This window comes from Arvicola amphibius, chromosome 2 (assembly GCF_903992535.2).
Source record: "Arvicola amphibius chromosome 2, mArvAmp1.2, whole genome shotgun sequence".
NCBI classification, from domain to species: domain Eukaryota; kingdom Metazoa; phylum Chordata; class Mammalia; order Rodentia; family Cricetidae; genus Arvicola; species Arvicola amphibius.
In genome coordinates, this window is record NC_052048.2 from 138323606 (window position 1) to 138340898 (window position 17293).

At 47.4% G+C, this 17293-nt stretch overlaps 1 protein-coding gene across 1 annotated transcript in view; it reads left to right on the forward strand.

Annotated features, from left to right (window-relative positions):
* The window catches only part of Cpvl (carboxypeptidase vitellogenic like), a 108441-nt gene that overhangs the window by 15062 nt on the left and 76086 nt on the right, over window positions 1-17293 (forward strand). The window contains 7 exon segments of the mRNA XM_038320152.1: window positions 3235-3243; window positions 5115-5153; window positions 5156-5179; window positions 5182-5214; window positions 6129-6187; window positions 7112-7191; window positions 12442-12508. Of these exon segments, the coding sequence (XP_038176080.1) occupies window positions 3235-3243; window positions 5115-5153; window positions 5156-5179; window positions 5182-5214; window positions 6129-6187; window positions 7112-7191; window positions 12442-12508 (311 nt within the window).

Below are 17293 nucleotides of genomic sequence, written 5' to 3' on the forward strand. Positions count from 1 at the left end.
TCCCTCTCTGGTGGTCCCGTGAAGACGGACGCTAAAAAGAAATTCATACTAGCTCGGAATTGAGTACAATAAAGGGTTATTTATTAGGGGTAGACTCACAGATCACAGTCCTTCTGCTCGAACGGGAAAACAGCAACCTAATCCAGCAGCCCGGAAGAGAGGGCGGGCGCGTGCTTTACATCGGCTTTATAGTATAAGAGGCCATGCCCAAGTGGGCAGGTAACTTAAGGCTACTGGCTGAAGGATTTCCTACAGCAGTCCCACCCTGGCCTGTGATCTTGTGAGGCACAAGAAAGCAGGCTGAACAAGCCAGTAAAGTGACATCTCTCTGTGGTCATCGATTCAGCTCAGTTCCTTCCTTGAGTTCTGTCCTGATTTCCCTTAATGATGGACTGTAAAACTGTAAGATGAAATAAACGCTTTCCTACCCAAATTGCTTCAGGTCATGGTGTTTATAAACAACAACAGTTTATAGAGGACCACACTGACTGAAATTGGTACCGTTGTAGTCCCTGCTTCCCAATGTATTGACTTTCCATTTCAGCAATATGTATAAGAGACAATAGAAAGTTATATATAACTCTGTCCTTATTATCTGTCTATGGCCGTAAGCTTGGGGTCCGGTCTGGTTGGAGACATGGTTGGGAAGCCTAGAGCATAGCTGATGTGTCTCTTACTTGGACAGTGATGGGCAGGGTAGGACCTGCTTAGAGCGCATGCATTTTGCTTCTTTCAAGTGACAACCCATGAAGGCACAGGATCATTTTCTTTGGCAGTCATTGATAGTAAGCAGTGGAATGGCTAGTGTAGAAAGTCTACTGGACAGAATAGAAAAGGTGCTTCCTCTGGGCTGGCTGTTCATTATGCAAGAAATCTTGAGGAAGGAGTAGCCAAGATTGGGACTGGCTGGCCACCAGGGGTCGCCAGAGGAATTGAGAGGGCAGCTGTTAAAATGGGCCTTGTTCTTTCCTTTCCTGGCTCTTTTTCTCTCTCTGCAATTTTCTTTCCTTTTTCCTCTCCCTCCCTCCCTCCCGCCTCTCTTTCTCCTCTCTTTCCCTCCCCCTCCCATTTTGACAGGGTCTCTCTGTGTGGCAAAGACCAACATTAACTCTTATCCTCTTGTCTCCAGTTCTCTAGTAGTGGGAAGGCAGGCACGTCTAAACACCGGGCTGCCACAGGTTCTTCCCTGTTCACCAGTGAAAGGCCTCACCCTCTTGGGACCCATCTTGCCCCCATGTCCGGCCATCATCTTTTGCTATCTCGGAGCCCAGCAGACCCAGGACTCCTCTGCCCTTCGCATTTCATTGCTCCTCCCCTTCAACAGCAGCTCTCGTGATAGTTAGCACTCAGACCCGTGATTCACTCATAGATTGTTTTCTTTCTTGGTCATTAAATAGATAGCTCACTGCCAGTGGCTCTACTTCACCTATGAGGTCCAAGACGTTTGAATTACCTCCCCAAAGTCCTGCCTTTGAGTCCTCAATCTCGTGTTTCTCTGCCCATCTGTTCATACATGTAGCTACACTTAGCTGTCTTCCCACCCATCAGAAAACCAATCAGAAACCGACGCTTTACAAAGGGACACCAGCCACGGCCTGAAGTGTTGTGCCTGTACCTGCTGCTCATATGTGCTTAACCACCCATGATTCCAGGCAGAGGGCACTCAGTTGCAGAGATATGACGGAATCTTCCCCGGGACACACAAGCGCTCTAAAGCAACATAGTTGGAAGCCCAGTCCTGGCAGTGCGGCTCTGGTATCTATACTCCTTACCAGTGTGCGTTTTCCCCAGGGGGCCATGATAGGTAGGCGCTAACTCACAGCTCAGAGAGGCGGCCTGAGAATAGATAGTGTGTGCTAGCAGATGAACTGTGCCGGCTGTGGGCATGATGATGCTGATAACTCACTGCTGTACAGCGATGCCAACCACCTGTGGTCCAGCAACCACAGAAAACTGCAGAATCGTATGGCTTTTATTGTGTCTATGGCATATGGAGTGTCCCATAAGACGACCATGCACAAGGCATGCGTATAGAGAGATCACAGACATCTCCACCATCAACTTTAGGAAGTAAGGCTGGGAAGGGCAGAGGGATTTTTGAAAATGATCTTTAAAATCCTTAGTTACGAATATATGCTCTAGTGCTGAGAGTGTGAATCTGGGCCCCCAGTACCCGTACGACAGGAGAGGACGAGCTACCAAGATTTGTCCATGGACCTGCACAAGTGTGCTGGGCAAAGAAATAAATCAGTCATGTAATAAAATTTTCAAAAAGCAATACTCTACTGAAATATAAAATGCATTGAGGAAAATTAAAGTTTTCAGGGAGGAATTAAAATGTCTTAAATCTAACTTTAACGAGATTAATGTTTTTTAAAGTTCTGAATTCCGTCCTGCCTGTGACTCATTAGCAGAAGTTTCTTCTTTCCTTGGCCCCCAAGTTTACAGTGTGGTTTTGTTCACGATGCCATTGTCGACTTCTCCTCTTTCCTAGGGGAAGGGCTTCACCTCACAGGTGACAGATAAGGTCACAGATGATTATCTCGTAAGAACTCCTTGCACTAGTGTGGCCATAGTGAGTATTGTCTGTCATGGTCACAATACTTTGGCGGACAATGAACAACTATAGGCTATATAGCATTAAATAACACCTTTACATCCCAGCATATGAACGAGGCACTGCACAAACACACAGGTTACTCCACTCGTCAAGGCTGAAAGACACGTGGAAGGGCTTTCTTAAGAACAGGTTGCTGCCAGGACTGCTGGGCTCAGAGAGGGGTCAGCTGAGGCTGGAGTCCTGCTGGCTCTTGGTATTCCAGCATTCCAAGAATGCAGGCTGCCTTGCTTCACAGCCCCATAAGAACCCTGTTGGGCACATTGAATGTTTGCCTTGTCCTGTAGTGTGGCCTCTCAGGACTAGGCTATTTTTCTGAGAGTTTAGAGATAACCTTACCCTGCCAGGTCACAGGAAGGTAGGGGAGAAAAAAAGGGGAGTGGAGACTAGTTGCCTAGGAGAACTAAGAAAGCAGGATCCCTGTCACCTTGAAGGTCCCCAGTATATAAAAAACTTCTGGAAAAAGCTGAGGTGTCATCCTGCTCCATACCATAGATAGCATGGCAATCGCTGTGGGTTGAGCCAAGGCAGAAATCATTTTTTAAAAAAGAGATTTCCACATTGTTTTAATATAAAAGCAAGCTTGAAGACCATCTGGTATACATGAGCCTAGTGAGACCCTGAGGGTTGAGGATCCTAAAGTCCATGTACCCCAGCACTTCAGAGTGCTGGGAAGATTGGGGATGACTTCCTTCCTGTTCCTCCCCGGTTTTTCCTTTGCTGTGGAGTTTGCTCCTGCTACTGGGTGAATCAAAGTATAGAAAGTGGAGGTCCTGGGGAGTGGCAGAGGCTCTGCGGGGAGGTAACTCACATGTCTAACGATGCACACGGTGGACCCAGGAAGCGTGGGGCAGGGTTGGTAGCATACAGCAGAGCACCTCGGGGAGGCCTGTATTACCACCATGATGCAGGTGAGGGAGCTGGGGCTGGAAGAAGCAGAGGGCCAGGTCACCACAGCTACTGTTATCAAGTAGAGTCAGAGCCTCATGGTTCAAGGACTCCCCAACAGCAGCTAGGATACACTGCTGCTTTCAGTGTTGGGTTTCCTCTGTGACTCAACAGAGACTTTGACCTGATTTTTTTTTTTGTGGCATGTCAACATTTGAGGCAGGGAGATAAAGGAGTGAAAAATTAGACTTGGGATGCTGGGGGCCAAAGGATTAAGAATAGCCACTGAGATGAGCGTGGTTCCTAGTCTTCCATTGGAGATGCCTTGAAGTGTTGCTCACCTCTAAATCCTTAGCGCTCATCCTCGGCAGCAGGAACGAGCATTTGCTGAATGCAGAGCCACAGCCTCTTGCCAGGTTTATGGAAAGGGAGTCATCTTTCCCGTCAATAACACAACGTGGATCAGCAAGCACCGATGCTCATATTACAGGTGTGGAAAGTGAAGACCACAACCAGCTTAGGCATCTTCCCTAAGTCACCCAGCTGGTGACTGAACTCCTGTGTGTGGGAGAGTTTTAGTGCAGGAATTTGTCGCTTACCCACAGATTGTGACCCACAGAAGCCCAGCCCGACTGAGGACTTCAGCACACTCTCCCCTCAGCTATAACAGCCAATCACATTTATTGTGTCTGAATGCTCCAAGGGCATTAGTTACCCGCACTTTACGTCTTAACCATTGAGAGTGGGTCTGGAGGTAGCCCTGCATGCCAAGGCTATTCTATAGACAATGGCTGCTCCCTAGAGTACGCTCAGAGAAGGCCTCAGACACACAGGGAACCTATGTCAGACCTTAGATGACAGGAAAGTTGTGTCCCCATGTATCTTCCCCAGATTCTTTTTTTTAAGCATAAAGCTTTATTAAAGGAGAGAGGGGAGAGAGAGAGAGAGAGAGAGAGAGAGAGATAGGAGAGAGATAGAGAGACAGAGGAAGAGACAGAGAGGAGACAGAGAGAGAGGACAGAGGAGAGAGAGACAGAGAGAGAGAGAGAGAGAGAGAGAGAGAGAGAGAGAGAGGAGAGAGGGGGAGATGATGGAGGCGCATGTGCACCGCAAAAGGGGACAGTGAGAAGAGAGGGAAGAGAAAAGATTCCTTCCTCCAGATTCTTGATTGCAGCTCCTGGTGACACCCTCACAAGTTAGTCTGGGCATCCCCACACAGCCTCCTCACAGTGTCCTGAGGAGGAGTCTATGAGCCGCCCACGTCTTTGGCAATGTCTGTACTTGTGTGAGGGACTGAGCCAACCTAGAAGGAGCAGAAGTTAATTGGTTCTCTTACTATGCTTGGGGGACAGATAGACCATTAGGACAGCAAGATGCTGTCAGCCGCACAGAAAGACACCAGCATTTGGGGACACACGTAAATCCCGAATAGGAAAAGGTTGACCAACTTTTATTTATAGTACAGTGTGGGTCCCATGGGGCCAGAAGCATTCTAGAATGTTGTCAAGGATGTGGAAGACTTAGGCTTCATTTACTTGGGTGCTTTCTGCAACCTTGGTGCATTTCTGCTCACTGGACTTCTCTGTTCCCCCTCCAGGGAGATCCCAAGAAAGCTCAGTAGTCCTCTGGCTTCAGGGTGGTCCTGGAGGTCATCCATGTTCGGACTCTTTGAAGAACTGGGCCTTATGTTATCACACGTAACATGACTGGTAAGTGATGCTTTCAACTACTTTTCCCATGGCCTCTCTTCCAGCCAGTATCACTCTAAACTAACTCAGAATAAACACAAGAACCCTAGGAATTAGTTAATAGTTCCAGATTGTAGAAGCCCAACTTTATGGCACTGTATGTCCTGAAGGGGGAGCCCCCCAGGGTGAGTGTCCTGCCTGGCTTACTTTCTCCTGGCAAACGTGAGTGAAGGGGTCTAAGCTGCTTTCTGCAAGCCAGCTGCTGACTCGAGCATTCTTGGATTGCAAAACCAGTTGGTATTATTACCATTTGGGTGAGCCCTCTTGCACGGGCCTAATGGTGGAATTATATCCCTCATTAGCCAAGGAAATAAGGATGCTTTATGAGTCCATCGCTTAAGTGAGCCGACGCCTTGAAGCAAGATGCTGTGGTTGAGGCTGAGGTGGAGGAAGAACCTCTGGCTGCGTCTCAGGGCCAACTCCATCTCTGTCTCTCCGGGGAGAAAGTGTGCTTTCCCTGGGTTGGTGTTCAGAGTATGAATTGGTTTGTGAGTCACTGGTGGAATCTTTGGCGCCAGCTTTGGTGGGGTTGTTGTTCTCTTCAGCACTGGGGAGGAGGAAGAAGATCCAAGAGCCTGGGTGTAGGATGTAGGAGTCCTTCACAGGGTGAAACAGGTAGGCACAGGTCTCATGTCAATTCTCATGAAATTTTGTTGCCACAGCTGCATTCTTAGCTGTAGATACTGCCGTGTTGGGCAAAAGTACAGAAGAGAAGAAAAACGGGTAGAGATGGTGGGCACTGGTCTTCCAGCATGCGGCACAGTGGCAGAGGGGAGGCCCGTGATGGCGGGAGGATGGCAGGGTCTGCTGGGGTCCGGAGCACCTTGCCTGGTAATGCTTTGTTGCAATCCCAACCCTTTCTTCTATTCTGACAGTTCTTGCCAGAGACTTCCTTGGACCACCTACCTTTTCCATGCTTTACGTAGACAATCCAGTAAGTACCACGGGGCACCAGTGAGCATCGGGCCTGGCATCTGGTCCTCTTTCTTTTTATAACACAGTCATGGCTGCATGGTGGCATTTTGGTCAACAGTAGGCCACATCCACAAAGTTTGTTTCTGTAAGGCTGTCAAGGAGCTGAGATGCTCCTGTCAGTTACATTTTCCTCTTTCCCCTCCATCTTTTCAAACATCACCCATGTTTAGATGTAGATACCTGGCACGGTGCTGAAGTTTCTTGCTGTATCCAGCAGAATAACATGTTACTGTATACATGCCTCTAGTGTGTGATGGTCTGTGCCCTCTGGGTTTGTCTGAGTCTTCGCTATGATGGACTAACAAGAACAAATGCTTCAGTTGTCCTCCCCATTAAGCAATATATTACTGTATATTTTCTAAAATATAGATACACTACTTTCCCCTTTTAGATTAGAATTTAATTTATAAAATGAGCAACCAGGCATGGTGGAGCATGCCTATAATCCCAGCTGTTGGAGGCTGGGGTTGTAGGATAATGAGTTCAAGACCAACGTGAACTACATCATAAGCTCTGGGCTAGCCTAGCCTACACTGTGGTACCCTTTCCATCTCAACAACATTGAATGTCACCAATGGATAAGGGACAGGTAGCCTTTCACTGATGGAGTGGGTTCCCTGTCTCACGGGTTGTTGCTTAATAATGGCTTCTCCCCATCTTTCATGTAGGCATCTAGATACAAAGAGCTAGTCCTGGTATTCTTTCCCTTTCCAAGGGAAGCAGGATGCCTCCATGAGATGTAGGATACATAGAGCAAATGGCAGAGATCGGAAGTCAGAGGTGTGGTTTCAGGATCACTAAGGCCACCTCCCAAGTGTGAGGTCTAGTGAAAGTCCCCAGGGAACACGCATCTTCACGCTTATCTTTCCTTCCTCCCCCTCAGGTGGGCACAGGCTTTAGCTTCACCGACAGCCTCCAGGGATACGCCGTCAGTGAGGAAGATGTCGCCAAAGACTTGTACCGGTATGACACACATCTATGGCGATAATAAAGTCTCCCCCGGGGGTAGTCACTACCAATTGGTCCTTATCGCCCAACTTCTGAAGAATTGCGGAACACTTCCACACAAGTGTGTGCGCACACACGGTGTCTCCTGCTCGTTCTTTTCCTTGCCATTGGTTATTATTTATCTGATCAGCAGACAAAAATCAGCAGAGCTAAATGTACAGATGTAAGTTTGAGAATAATATCCTACAAGACTTAGGAGAGGTACAGTACCCACTTTCAACCAAAGATCCCTTCTCAAGCCATCCACCCAGATGACTTAGGAGTTTCCAGCTGTCTCTGAAATTCGATTTAAGCTTTGTGCTTGCCCGGAGATAACGTCTTTTCCAGGCATTGTCTCCTTTCCCACAACTGCACCTTCTGTGGTTCTAGATGTATAGTTCACTCTGTAGGTTTGTCGTTACTTTTCCAGACTGAAAGTGGTCTTTCCCTTCTCCTTCATCTTACAAAATTTGTCTTTTACTTTAAAAAAAAGTGGGAGAAGCGATATAAAGTTGTGTTCTTGGTTAAAGTATATATACACATAAATTTTCCTTTCATTTTCTTGCATTCCTTACGTCTATTTTAGTACATTTTAAGAACTAACTTGACCTTTCTAATTTGGTCCAATTTTCCCAGGCTATAAATTGTTAGTAGAGAACAAGGCTGAATTCTTTCAGAGCTCCCGGGCACCCTTTGGCGCTCCATGAGAATCTGCTAGAAGACTCCCAATAACCAGTTTTCACCTGCCCACTCTCTCTGCTAATCACCCAGTGAGCAAACCCAGCATCTCTGGGGGTGGGGGGAACGACACAGGGTGTCTCTTCTTTTCAGGGGCAGATCAGGCCGGGAACCGAGGGACTGGCTTCCTGGTCTTTATTTGCTGCCAAGGACATCTCTTTTCTCTTTCTTTCCCTCTGCTGACCCAGAAAAGAACACGACTGCTCTCTAATTTCCCACATAAAACCCCTCAAGATTTTAACACTTGGGTTCAGTTTCCAGCAGGGATACCTAGGTCTTTACACCATTGAGCCTGCACACAGTGGTTCCATACTAGCTGATCCTCCCAGAGGATCCTCTTTGGGTCTCCCACCTCCACGGTCTTCTTCTCCCGTGTAGGCATGACTGCAGTGCCCGTCCTCAGAAGCCCACTCAAGCGTTACTCAGCACCACTTACTTACACTGTGTATTCTCCTTCAGGTCAGACCCGCACCCCCCACCTCTTACCACAAGGATCTTCAGCTCCATTGTTTAACTAGCAAACGCCCCGGGGGAGGAGGCTCTCTATGAAAGAAACGTGTTCACCCTTTGCTAGCCAGAGCTTTGCAGAGAGCCTCACCCCCTGAGCAGGAAGCAAGGATGTTTCCAGCTAGCAGTTGACCCTCCGTGTGGATGTTTACTGCTGACATTGGGTCCGACTCCTCTCGCATGACATGGGAAGAGGGCCATATTTCAAAGCAGCCGTTGTTTATAGCTGTTTCAGTTCCCTTAGCTTCAGGCTCTTAGAACTGGAAAATAGCTAATCAAGAGCCAGTGCAGAAAACTGATTTCGGCTGTTTCCTTTACAGTTTACACTATTTGTTTCCTTTGGTGACTGCATTCTTCCTCCCCCAGCTTGCCAGATGGGTGTTCTCTTTGGAACTAGTAAATGGACTACAGGGTGTGTGTGTGTGTGTGTGTGTGTGTGTGTGTGTGTGTGTGTGAAAGAGCAGATCTTTCTTCTCCCTTCGAAAGCTCCCCCGCAACACACACCCCCACCCCCCCCCGAAGATGGAGTTCTATTTTTCTGTGAACAGTGCCTGGCCTGGAAGGAATGGCCCTTCTAAGGAGCCACTTAGCATTTGTGTTTCTACTGGCTTTCTTTGTGGTCAGAGAGGAACTCCTTCACTAACGGTCAGACACACACTCACTACAGAGGATGCTGCTGGGCCAGGGCTTGGAAAACTGTGAATGAAGGCAGGAGGCAGTTTCCTCACTTTGATGTGGATTTCTGGCTCGATGCTGCTGTTCTCTGGTCTCCCTTGATCACTGGATGTATTCCTGGGGTTGGGTGACAGAAGAAACTGGCAGCACACAGCCCCTGTCCTCCTGGAGCCCAAGGCCTGGTAGAGCTCCTTCTTGGAGGTGAATGGAGGGGCCCCAAAGCTGTTTGATTGGGTGAAGTCTTCACTCCAGCCTCTGGCAATCCGTATTTCCAAAGAGTCTGGAATGGTTCCAGTGGAGGCTCCACCCCAAGGCCCACCCCACCCCCACTCCACTCCCACCCCAGAGTTTGCCTCAATCCAGACTCCACCCCCCCGAGAAAGCCGCCAAACAATGACCCTCCTCCCAGAGATGCTCAAAACCACTCACCTCCCACAGGGTATTTAAACTGCATCCCTCCCCTCCCAGAACAAACGCATGGCTTTTTGGTCTTCCCATCCTCTCTGCGGGCTGGAAAGCCATCCCATAGCGTTTGTATCCATTAAACCTGGGCCTTTTCTAATTCGGTTTGATTTGGTCTGGTTTGGATTATTGCAATCGGGCTGAGAGGATTATGGGGTGCAGAAACTTTTCTCTGTTCTCGCATCCTGACGGCCTGGAGGTCAGAAACGAGAAAGAAGAGGACAGGGTAAATTATACCCTGTTAAAAAGACGTGTTGGTGTCATACGTCTTCCCAGAAGTCCCCAACTCCTGAAGTTTCTGTCTCTCAGTAGCTGCAAATCTACATATGGATGAATCTATTCCAACGTCAGAGCCCTTGTGAGGCAGTTACCTCCCCAAAGTCACACCTGTGCCTTGGGGCTAAGCCGTCAACACTGGAGCCCAGGCCTTCAGATTCAAACCATTACAGTGTGGAGCTCCTGCTCCAAAGTTTGGGGCCCTGTGAATGTCTCTTGAGTTCATACTGCTTCCGCTCAACCAGAACTGACCAGATTCTCTTCCAACCACCGGCTGCTGCTCATTGTCATTCCAGCACCTTCTCTGCCCTACATACACCGAAGGACCTTTCCAAAACGTCATCTGAGGAGCAGTGTTCTTCCAGCCATTTCCTTCTTTCAGAAATGCAGCATTCTGCAACCAAAGAACTTTCCATTAAAAAAATTCTGTTTATCAGGGAAGTCCTTGGCACAGTTCCATCAGGGATCTCCAACAGAGTCCCTACCTGATGATACGCGATTTCTGTGCCAGGTACATTCACACCTAAGTTAATCACACGCGCACACACACACACACACACACACACACACACGCACGCGCACGCACACGCACACATTTGTGCTGTATGCACACCAGCATCATGCTGAGCTTTGAAAGGCACGCAGACGTGAGTCCTGATTTTAGTTTAAGCAGAACCTTGTCATGTCATCGGATCAGTGCACGCTCAAGTGCAGTTAAATTAGCAAGGTGTGTGTGTGGCTCTGGGTACTGGATTTGCCATTTTCCTAATTTACTGCTGAGGAAGAAGCACTTAGCAGAGACTCTGGAAAGACAGGCAGTTCATGGAAAGACCGAACTGTGAGAATAAAATGGTAATAGCTTTTTTGAGGAAACTCTGGCTTTAGAAGCCTCAGCTACTACGCTAGTACTTTCCAGATAGAAGTAATGTGGGGGACTATCTCTGTCAATTTAGCTTGCCAGATACAGCACAAAAGACGCAGCTGAATTGGAAAGTCAGATAAACAATGACTATTTCTTTATATATAAGTATCTTTCAAAGATGCAGCGTATTAAAAAAACTGCCAGCATAGATCTCTGGCTCACACACACACACACACACGCAGACACACATACAGACACACACATACGGTATATCATAGATAATATCTGGACATCTTTATTCTAAAGCATTATTGATTATCTGAACTTCAATTTTGATTGGACGCCTTGATATTTTATTTGCTAAACCTATTAGCCCAAACAATGCTCCATCAAATACCAAGGAAGTAAGCTATAAGTTAAAGTGGGAGACTTGAAATTCCCGCAGTCAATGAGCTGGTGCCTTTCCAACCAGCAGGAGGAGAGGAAGGGAAGTGGTTTTTAGGCTGAAGGTTCCTGAGGGGAGAGTGGAGAATGAGCTCCTATTTTTACCCTTGTTCTAAAGCCAGTTCACTGCCAGCCCTAACGTGGAAACTACCAAGATGCAGCCTCCCAAATTTAGTTCCTAAAGTCACTATAAATAACCTATAAATAACAAATAGAGAATGAACTGAAACACCACACAGTGGATTTTTATGGAGCCTTTGAAAGTTAAGTCTAGCAGGGATCATGGTGGTCATAATGACTGAGTTTTTCTTTCTGTCACCCTTGAACTCTCTCCCACTCCTAGCTTTCCAGAGACTTCTTGCCTTTCATCTTCCGCCGGAAGGTTCAGGGCTTTTAGTCCCTCAGCAGGAAGCTGGGACCCCGAAACCCTGCCTGGCCTCTTAGGCCTTGCGGCCAGGTCAAGGCATTCCTAGAGTGCCTGAGTTTTGTGGGTTTTTTTTCTTCTTTTGTCTCTTTTTGGGGAAGACTTTGGTAAAGACATTTAGAAGTCAGAAGCCAGCTAGTCTTCTCTTCCTTGTCGGGAAACACCTCCATCAGCCTATTTTATTTCAGCGTGGCTCACTCAAGTGGCCATGGGATTCTGGTTGTTCTCTTTTCCTCCATTCCTCCTTCTCTCCCTCCTCCTCCTCCTCCTCCTCCTCCTCCTCCTCCTCCTCCTCCTCCTCCTCCTCCTCCTTTTGCAGCTTTGGTGTTCTTAGAACACTAGAATTCTGGGAGCTCCTGTAGAAATAGTCTGCATCCCCTGCAACAGTTGGTTGATAAGAAGCTGAACTTTCTATTGCCTTCCCACAAATCTGGCCTAACAGAGTACTGAGGTTTAAACGAAACTTGCCAAACAATATGTAAAAAGCTGGTGTCATGGACATAAGGACCTCCCAGCAGCTAGATGACCCAAAGTGGCAATCACAGGCTTAGAACTTTCTAATGTTGATGTCCAGCGTTCATACTTCTGAGCATGGCAACATCAGCCCATCTATTTGCTTTGCCTAGCCATACATGGGGAAGGCAATATTACCCACTGGAGACTAAAAACCTCCGGAGACCAGAGGAGTACACAACCCAGCGCTAGCGCCTTACAAACAGGGCCATGCACCCATACGGCGCATAATGGCAAACGGCGCATGCTCCCAGCCTTTGAGGCACGGCAGTCAGTCTGCCCTGACTCATTTCTCCAGTCAATCTGAATGTCCTTTCTTTCACAGTGCACTGGTTCAGTTTTTCCAGTTGTTCCCTGAGTATGCGACGAATAACTTTTATGTCACTGGGGAGGTAAGTTGATATCTTATTTTCTAGTGTGCCTCCAATATTACAAAGACTGAACTATATGATGACAATTACAGCAAACATTCATAAGTGTGTGTGTGTGTGTGTGTGTGTGTGTGTTTGAGTCAGTCCACTCTCCTAATTTCCCAATTATCCTCCAAATAGACTCTGTAACAATGTAACAATGCCCCCCCTTCGTAGAAGGTTACTATGTTTCGGTCTTCTGTCCCCTTTTTTATTGTCATTAATAGCAATGATTTGAAGTGGGGACGAGATACCTGTAGTACATCCCATATTGGGAACTTGTCTTATTCTCCCCTCGGTGTTCATATTCAGTGGGGATTTCGTCTGGGTCAGCCTGTGTGCTTTCTAGGGTGTTCCACCAGGAACGATACCATGGCACTTTGTCCCTAACGGTGGTATCGAACTTGATCACTCGGTTAAGGTGGCATCGGCTAGACTTCACCACTTAAACACACCCGCTTCTGTTTGTAATTCACAAGTAACCCGCGAGCCCACGAACCGCTCTTCCCTCAAGCCTGTCTCTCTGCAGTTTTAGATCCATCGATGAACCAGATGAACTGTGTCTTTTCTGACCTGCAAGTTGTGAGACGACAATTTTCTCATCTGCTTTTGTACAGGCATCATCCCACATTCTTCTACAGAGCTGATCCCCGCTGTCTCCTCTCTAGGTTCTTGTATATCCTGGTGGCTCCCCACTTTGGTATTTCTGGTTCATCTACCAAAACTGATTACTTTTGTTTTTATGCTTGTTCTGATTCTGCTCTTGGGAAGGCCCTTCAAGCTGGCTGTTGGGTCATTTTTGAGCGTTTCCTGCTCTATCTCAGGTTTTTGCCTCTGATGCACCCTGTACATCGCCTGCGCTGGTCCTGGATTAGTCATTGTGCTAGGGACTCTGGCTCATTTCAATAGAGAGTGGCCCTGAAAAGCCAAGACTGGAGCACTAGTGTGCTCCTTGCTTCTAGGACTCTGTGACTCTTCTTTAATTCTTCCCTCCACGGATGTCTGTGTGCACCTTCTCCCACACCGAGGAGCAAGGTTCCTAGCAGCATTGTGTTGTCCTATGTGCAATCCCATTTTATGCCACTAAAGGCTTTAAAATGACTCTGTTGGTACCAGGACCAGCAAAGGTGTCCGTGTTTCTTTCATCAGGACGCAGTCGCTCACTCTCTGCTGCTGTCCCTGGAGCTTTGTTCTTATCTCAGTTCATTCTCAAGCAAGTGCTTTTCATACTAAACAGCCCATGTGTTCCACCCTGGTGCATGTCTAATGCCCCGGACAAGTCTATCCTTGCTCCTGAATCTGAGGGCTGATTTAGGTCCTACCCTATTTGGGAACCAATAACTTGGCCTGGAAGGACGGACTAAAGAGCATTGACCAAGGCCTACCTTGATGCTCCTGCCGAGGAAGGATCATGCTGGGGCAGTCAGCCTCTGAGCCCTAAGGCTTAACTCTGGAATGAGTGATGTTCACAGAAAGGTCCAGGGGATGGTGCCAGAGGAAGGGCTGGGAGGATGACAGGCAAGTGGTCCACAGATGCGCATATGAAGGGAGTGAAAGAGAAACACAGGCTAAATTCCTAAGGAACAGCGAGCATGGAGCCAAGGACTTGAGCCTGTCTTCTCTTTCTAAGCTGCCAGAGAAAAAGGATTAGTCATCTCTGCTGAGTTTGGTTTTGTTTTTCATACTTGATTGTTCAGTATCCAATCATATTTCCTTTCTCTGTCAATACTGTTTTCTGCTGTTCCTCACCTTTTGAGCATTTTTAGAAGCAAATCGGGAAAAAAAGCAGAAAGTGACACCTTCATCATTTCCTAGTTCCGCTGGAAGCCACACGTTTCCCCGTTCTAGCAGGAGACTGGTCTGCTCAGGGTGGCATCCCTTGTCTGACAAATAATGTGGTGATGTCGTGAACCATGATGCCCGGCAAAGCTGCCAAACGCTGGAGGAAATTTCTGACTTGTCTATTTGATTTGTGCCTTGTGGTTTCATGCATGCCATTTCCAAATGTGTGTGGGAAAAGAAAAAAAATTATGTTCTTTGCTGCCAGGATGAGCACTCTTAGGGAAACCCGCGCCTTCTGTGTGATAAAGGAGGAGGAGCAGGAGGATGAGAACCGTGGCAGAGAGGCAGCAGCCATGTGGCCTCAGCTTCAGAAGAGCACAGGGGATCTGTCCACGCGTGTCCAACCTTCCGACATTGTGACGCTATGTCAGCCTCAGAGTTCACAGTTGAGAGTGAAGCAACTGGATTATAGGAAGCAAAACAACAACAACAACAACAACAACAGAAAGACAAACATGAGACCTCATGTGTTAAGTATGTTTGTGATTCTGTGTTTGGCTACATGCAGCCCTACGACTACAAGGTGGACATGCCTACTCTAGAAGTCACACGCTTTTGAAGAAAGAAGAATGCCAAGTAGCAATGCCCCACTTCTCCAGTCTCACGTGCTGTTTTGTTTGTCTTTTAAGGCCATAAGGGAGAATAGAGTTCTGGGCTAATAATTGGAGACCTGGAATAGAGTAGAGGAATTCTGGGTTGCTAATTGGAGAGCTGGGTCTCAGTGGCTGGTTTCAGGCAAGTTGTTAACCTCTCTGAGTCTTTGTCTTTTACCTTGCAATCCAGGGGTTGGTTAGTTTTGAAATCAATTCCCATAGCTGTTATTAAAAGTTCAGTGGCAGCCAGGCAGTGGTGATGGCACACGCCTTTTATCCCAGCACACAGGAGGCAGAAGCAGGTAGATCTTTGTGAGTTTGGGGCCAGCCCGGTCTATAGATAGTTCCAGAACAGCTAAGGCAGTTACATAGAAAAACCATGTCTCAAAAAACAACAAACAAACAAACAAAAACAAAACAAAACAGCAACAACAGTAAAACCCAAAAGTTCAGTGGCAGTCACCCAGATTCACTCTTACGGCATCTCTGTGTGCCTTCAGATTGAACATACCACCAACCCTCCCCGCCTCTTTCCAACCCTTCACCAAACTGCTCAGGGAAAGCCCTTCCTTTTCTGAATGTTCATTCGCTTTTCTTAGGGAGTCACAACAAATAACAACAGTTTATTTGTAGACTCAGTCCTGAAAAATAATGGATAAACTCAATCAATGTTTTTCTGCTTTCGATTGAGCATATGTGGGGTAGAGCACCCTTTACATTTATGGGCCAGGAATGAAAGCAGCCTGCACACAGGGGCCACAGCAGCCGTCCAGAGGTCTGGAGCCGCAGAAGCCATCCAGAGGTTTTGGGCTGCATTGGTCTGAGAGAGTCTGGAAATAATAATAGCACTTACTACATAGTAATGTTTGAATGTTTAACTATATAATCCTCATTAGATATTTCAAATAGTGACTGACTGTAATGAGCATCCAGCACATGATGCCTCCACTAGGGTTCAAAGCACATGGCCCAAGGCATGTAGACCAGGCCAGAAGGTGTTCATAGAAACTCTGCTTGCTCACTGTAGGTTTATAGCATTGCCGGGTCTATTCTGTTGAGTGTCTCTGTCTCTCTGTCTCTCTCTCTGTCTCTCTCTCTCTCTCTCTCTCTCTCTCTCTCTCTCTCTCTCTCTCTGTGTGTGTGTGTGTGTGTGTGTGTGTGTGTAAATCTAACCCCTGACTTTAAGCATGATAAGCCCGCCCTCTACCGCTGTGCTTCATTCCCAGCCAAATGCATTTTTAAAAAGCATTTGTTTCACCTAAAAGATGAAGGAGCCTTGAAGCTGATATTAGCAGTCCGGCTGATTTGCTTTATATGCATCAGCATGTGCAAGGACCCACCCACATCCCACTGGCAGGGCATAGCAGGGAGAGCAATGTGGGTCCACTGTGGGTGTGAACGACGAGGGAGAAGTCTCTTCTCCTTTTCTTCTCTTCATCTCCGCCCAGAACGCCAACTGGAATTAATTTTCTCTAAAGAGAGACAAATGTGTCTGTAAATCACCCTCCTTGAGGCAGGAAAAAAAAATCTACTTCAAAAAGAAACAAGCTGTGTTTAATTCCCGTGATTAGCTTTCCTTCGAAGTGTTAGCCTTCCCGAGGCAGTAACTATTAGTGAGAAAGCGCTTGCTCTCGGGGGCCCCAATGCACTGGAGTACCCTCTCCAGCTTCCACAGGATGGGCTTGGCACTAAAGGAGATGGCCCTAACTAGAACGCAGGCAGGGGCAGGAGGAAGAGAGACATCCCAGTGTCGGAGCATGCGGTTGTATGTACCAGTTCAGACAAAGAACCAAAGCTGTGGTGTGGGTGGTTTTATAAATGGCGATGCTTCCCAAATGTCAGGATGTGTCTTAAAACTGGGCATCTCTTCCTCATAGCAGAAAAGGGTTGTAGCCATAACCAAATTGAGGACGAAATAGAGGCAGAACTTTGAATCTACTTTTGTGTTAGTTAATAAGTCCAATGGAGGTAGTTGATGTTCACCGGCATGGGAAAAATCCTATGGGGAGCATGTTTTGCCTGACAGCCTCACTGAAGTTATTACAGTCTGCTGGGCTGAGGGGACAGCCCAGCACACGAGAGCCATGCTTGTTTCATATTTCCTTATGCAGTGTTAAGCTCTTGCTAAATGTATGGTACAGGGTGGCTTCATGAGAGGCTGCTATGAGACACAAAATCCATCAGTGGTATTTCTTCTTAGCTACTTTCTGTCTCCCAGTCATCCCTCCCCTGCCCAAATCCCTGGAGACTCTCCCATCTGCCATCCCCTCTCTGCTCATCCCCACACTCACACCCAGTCTTCTCTCCTCGGCAACCTCAGACTCAGGATGCT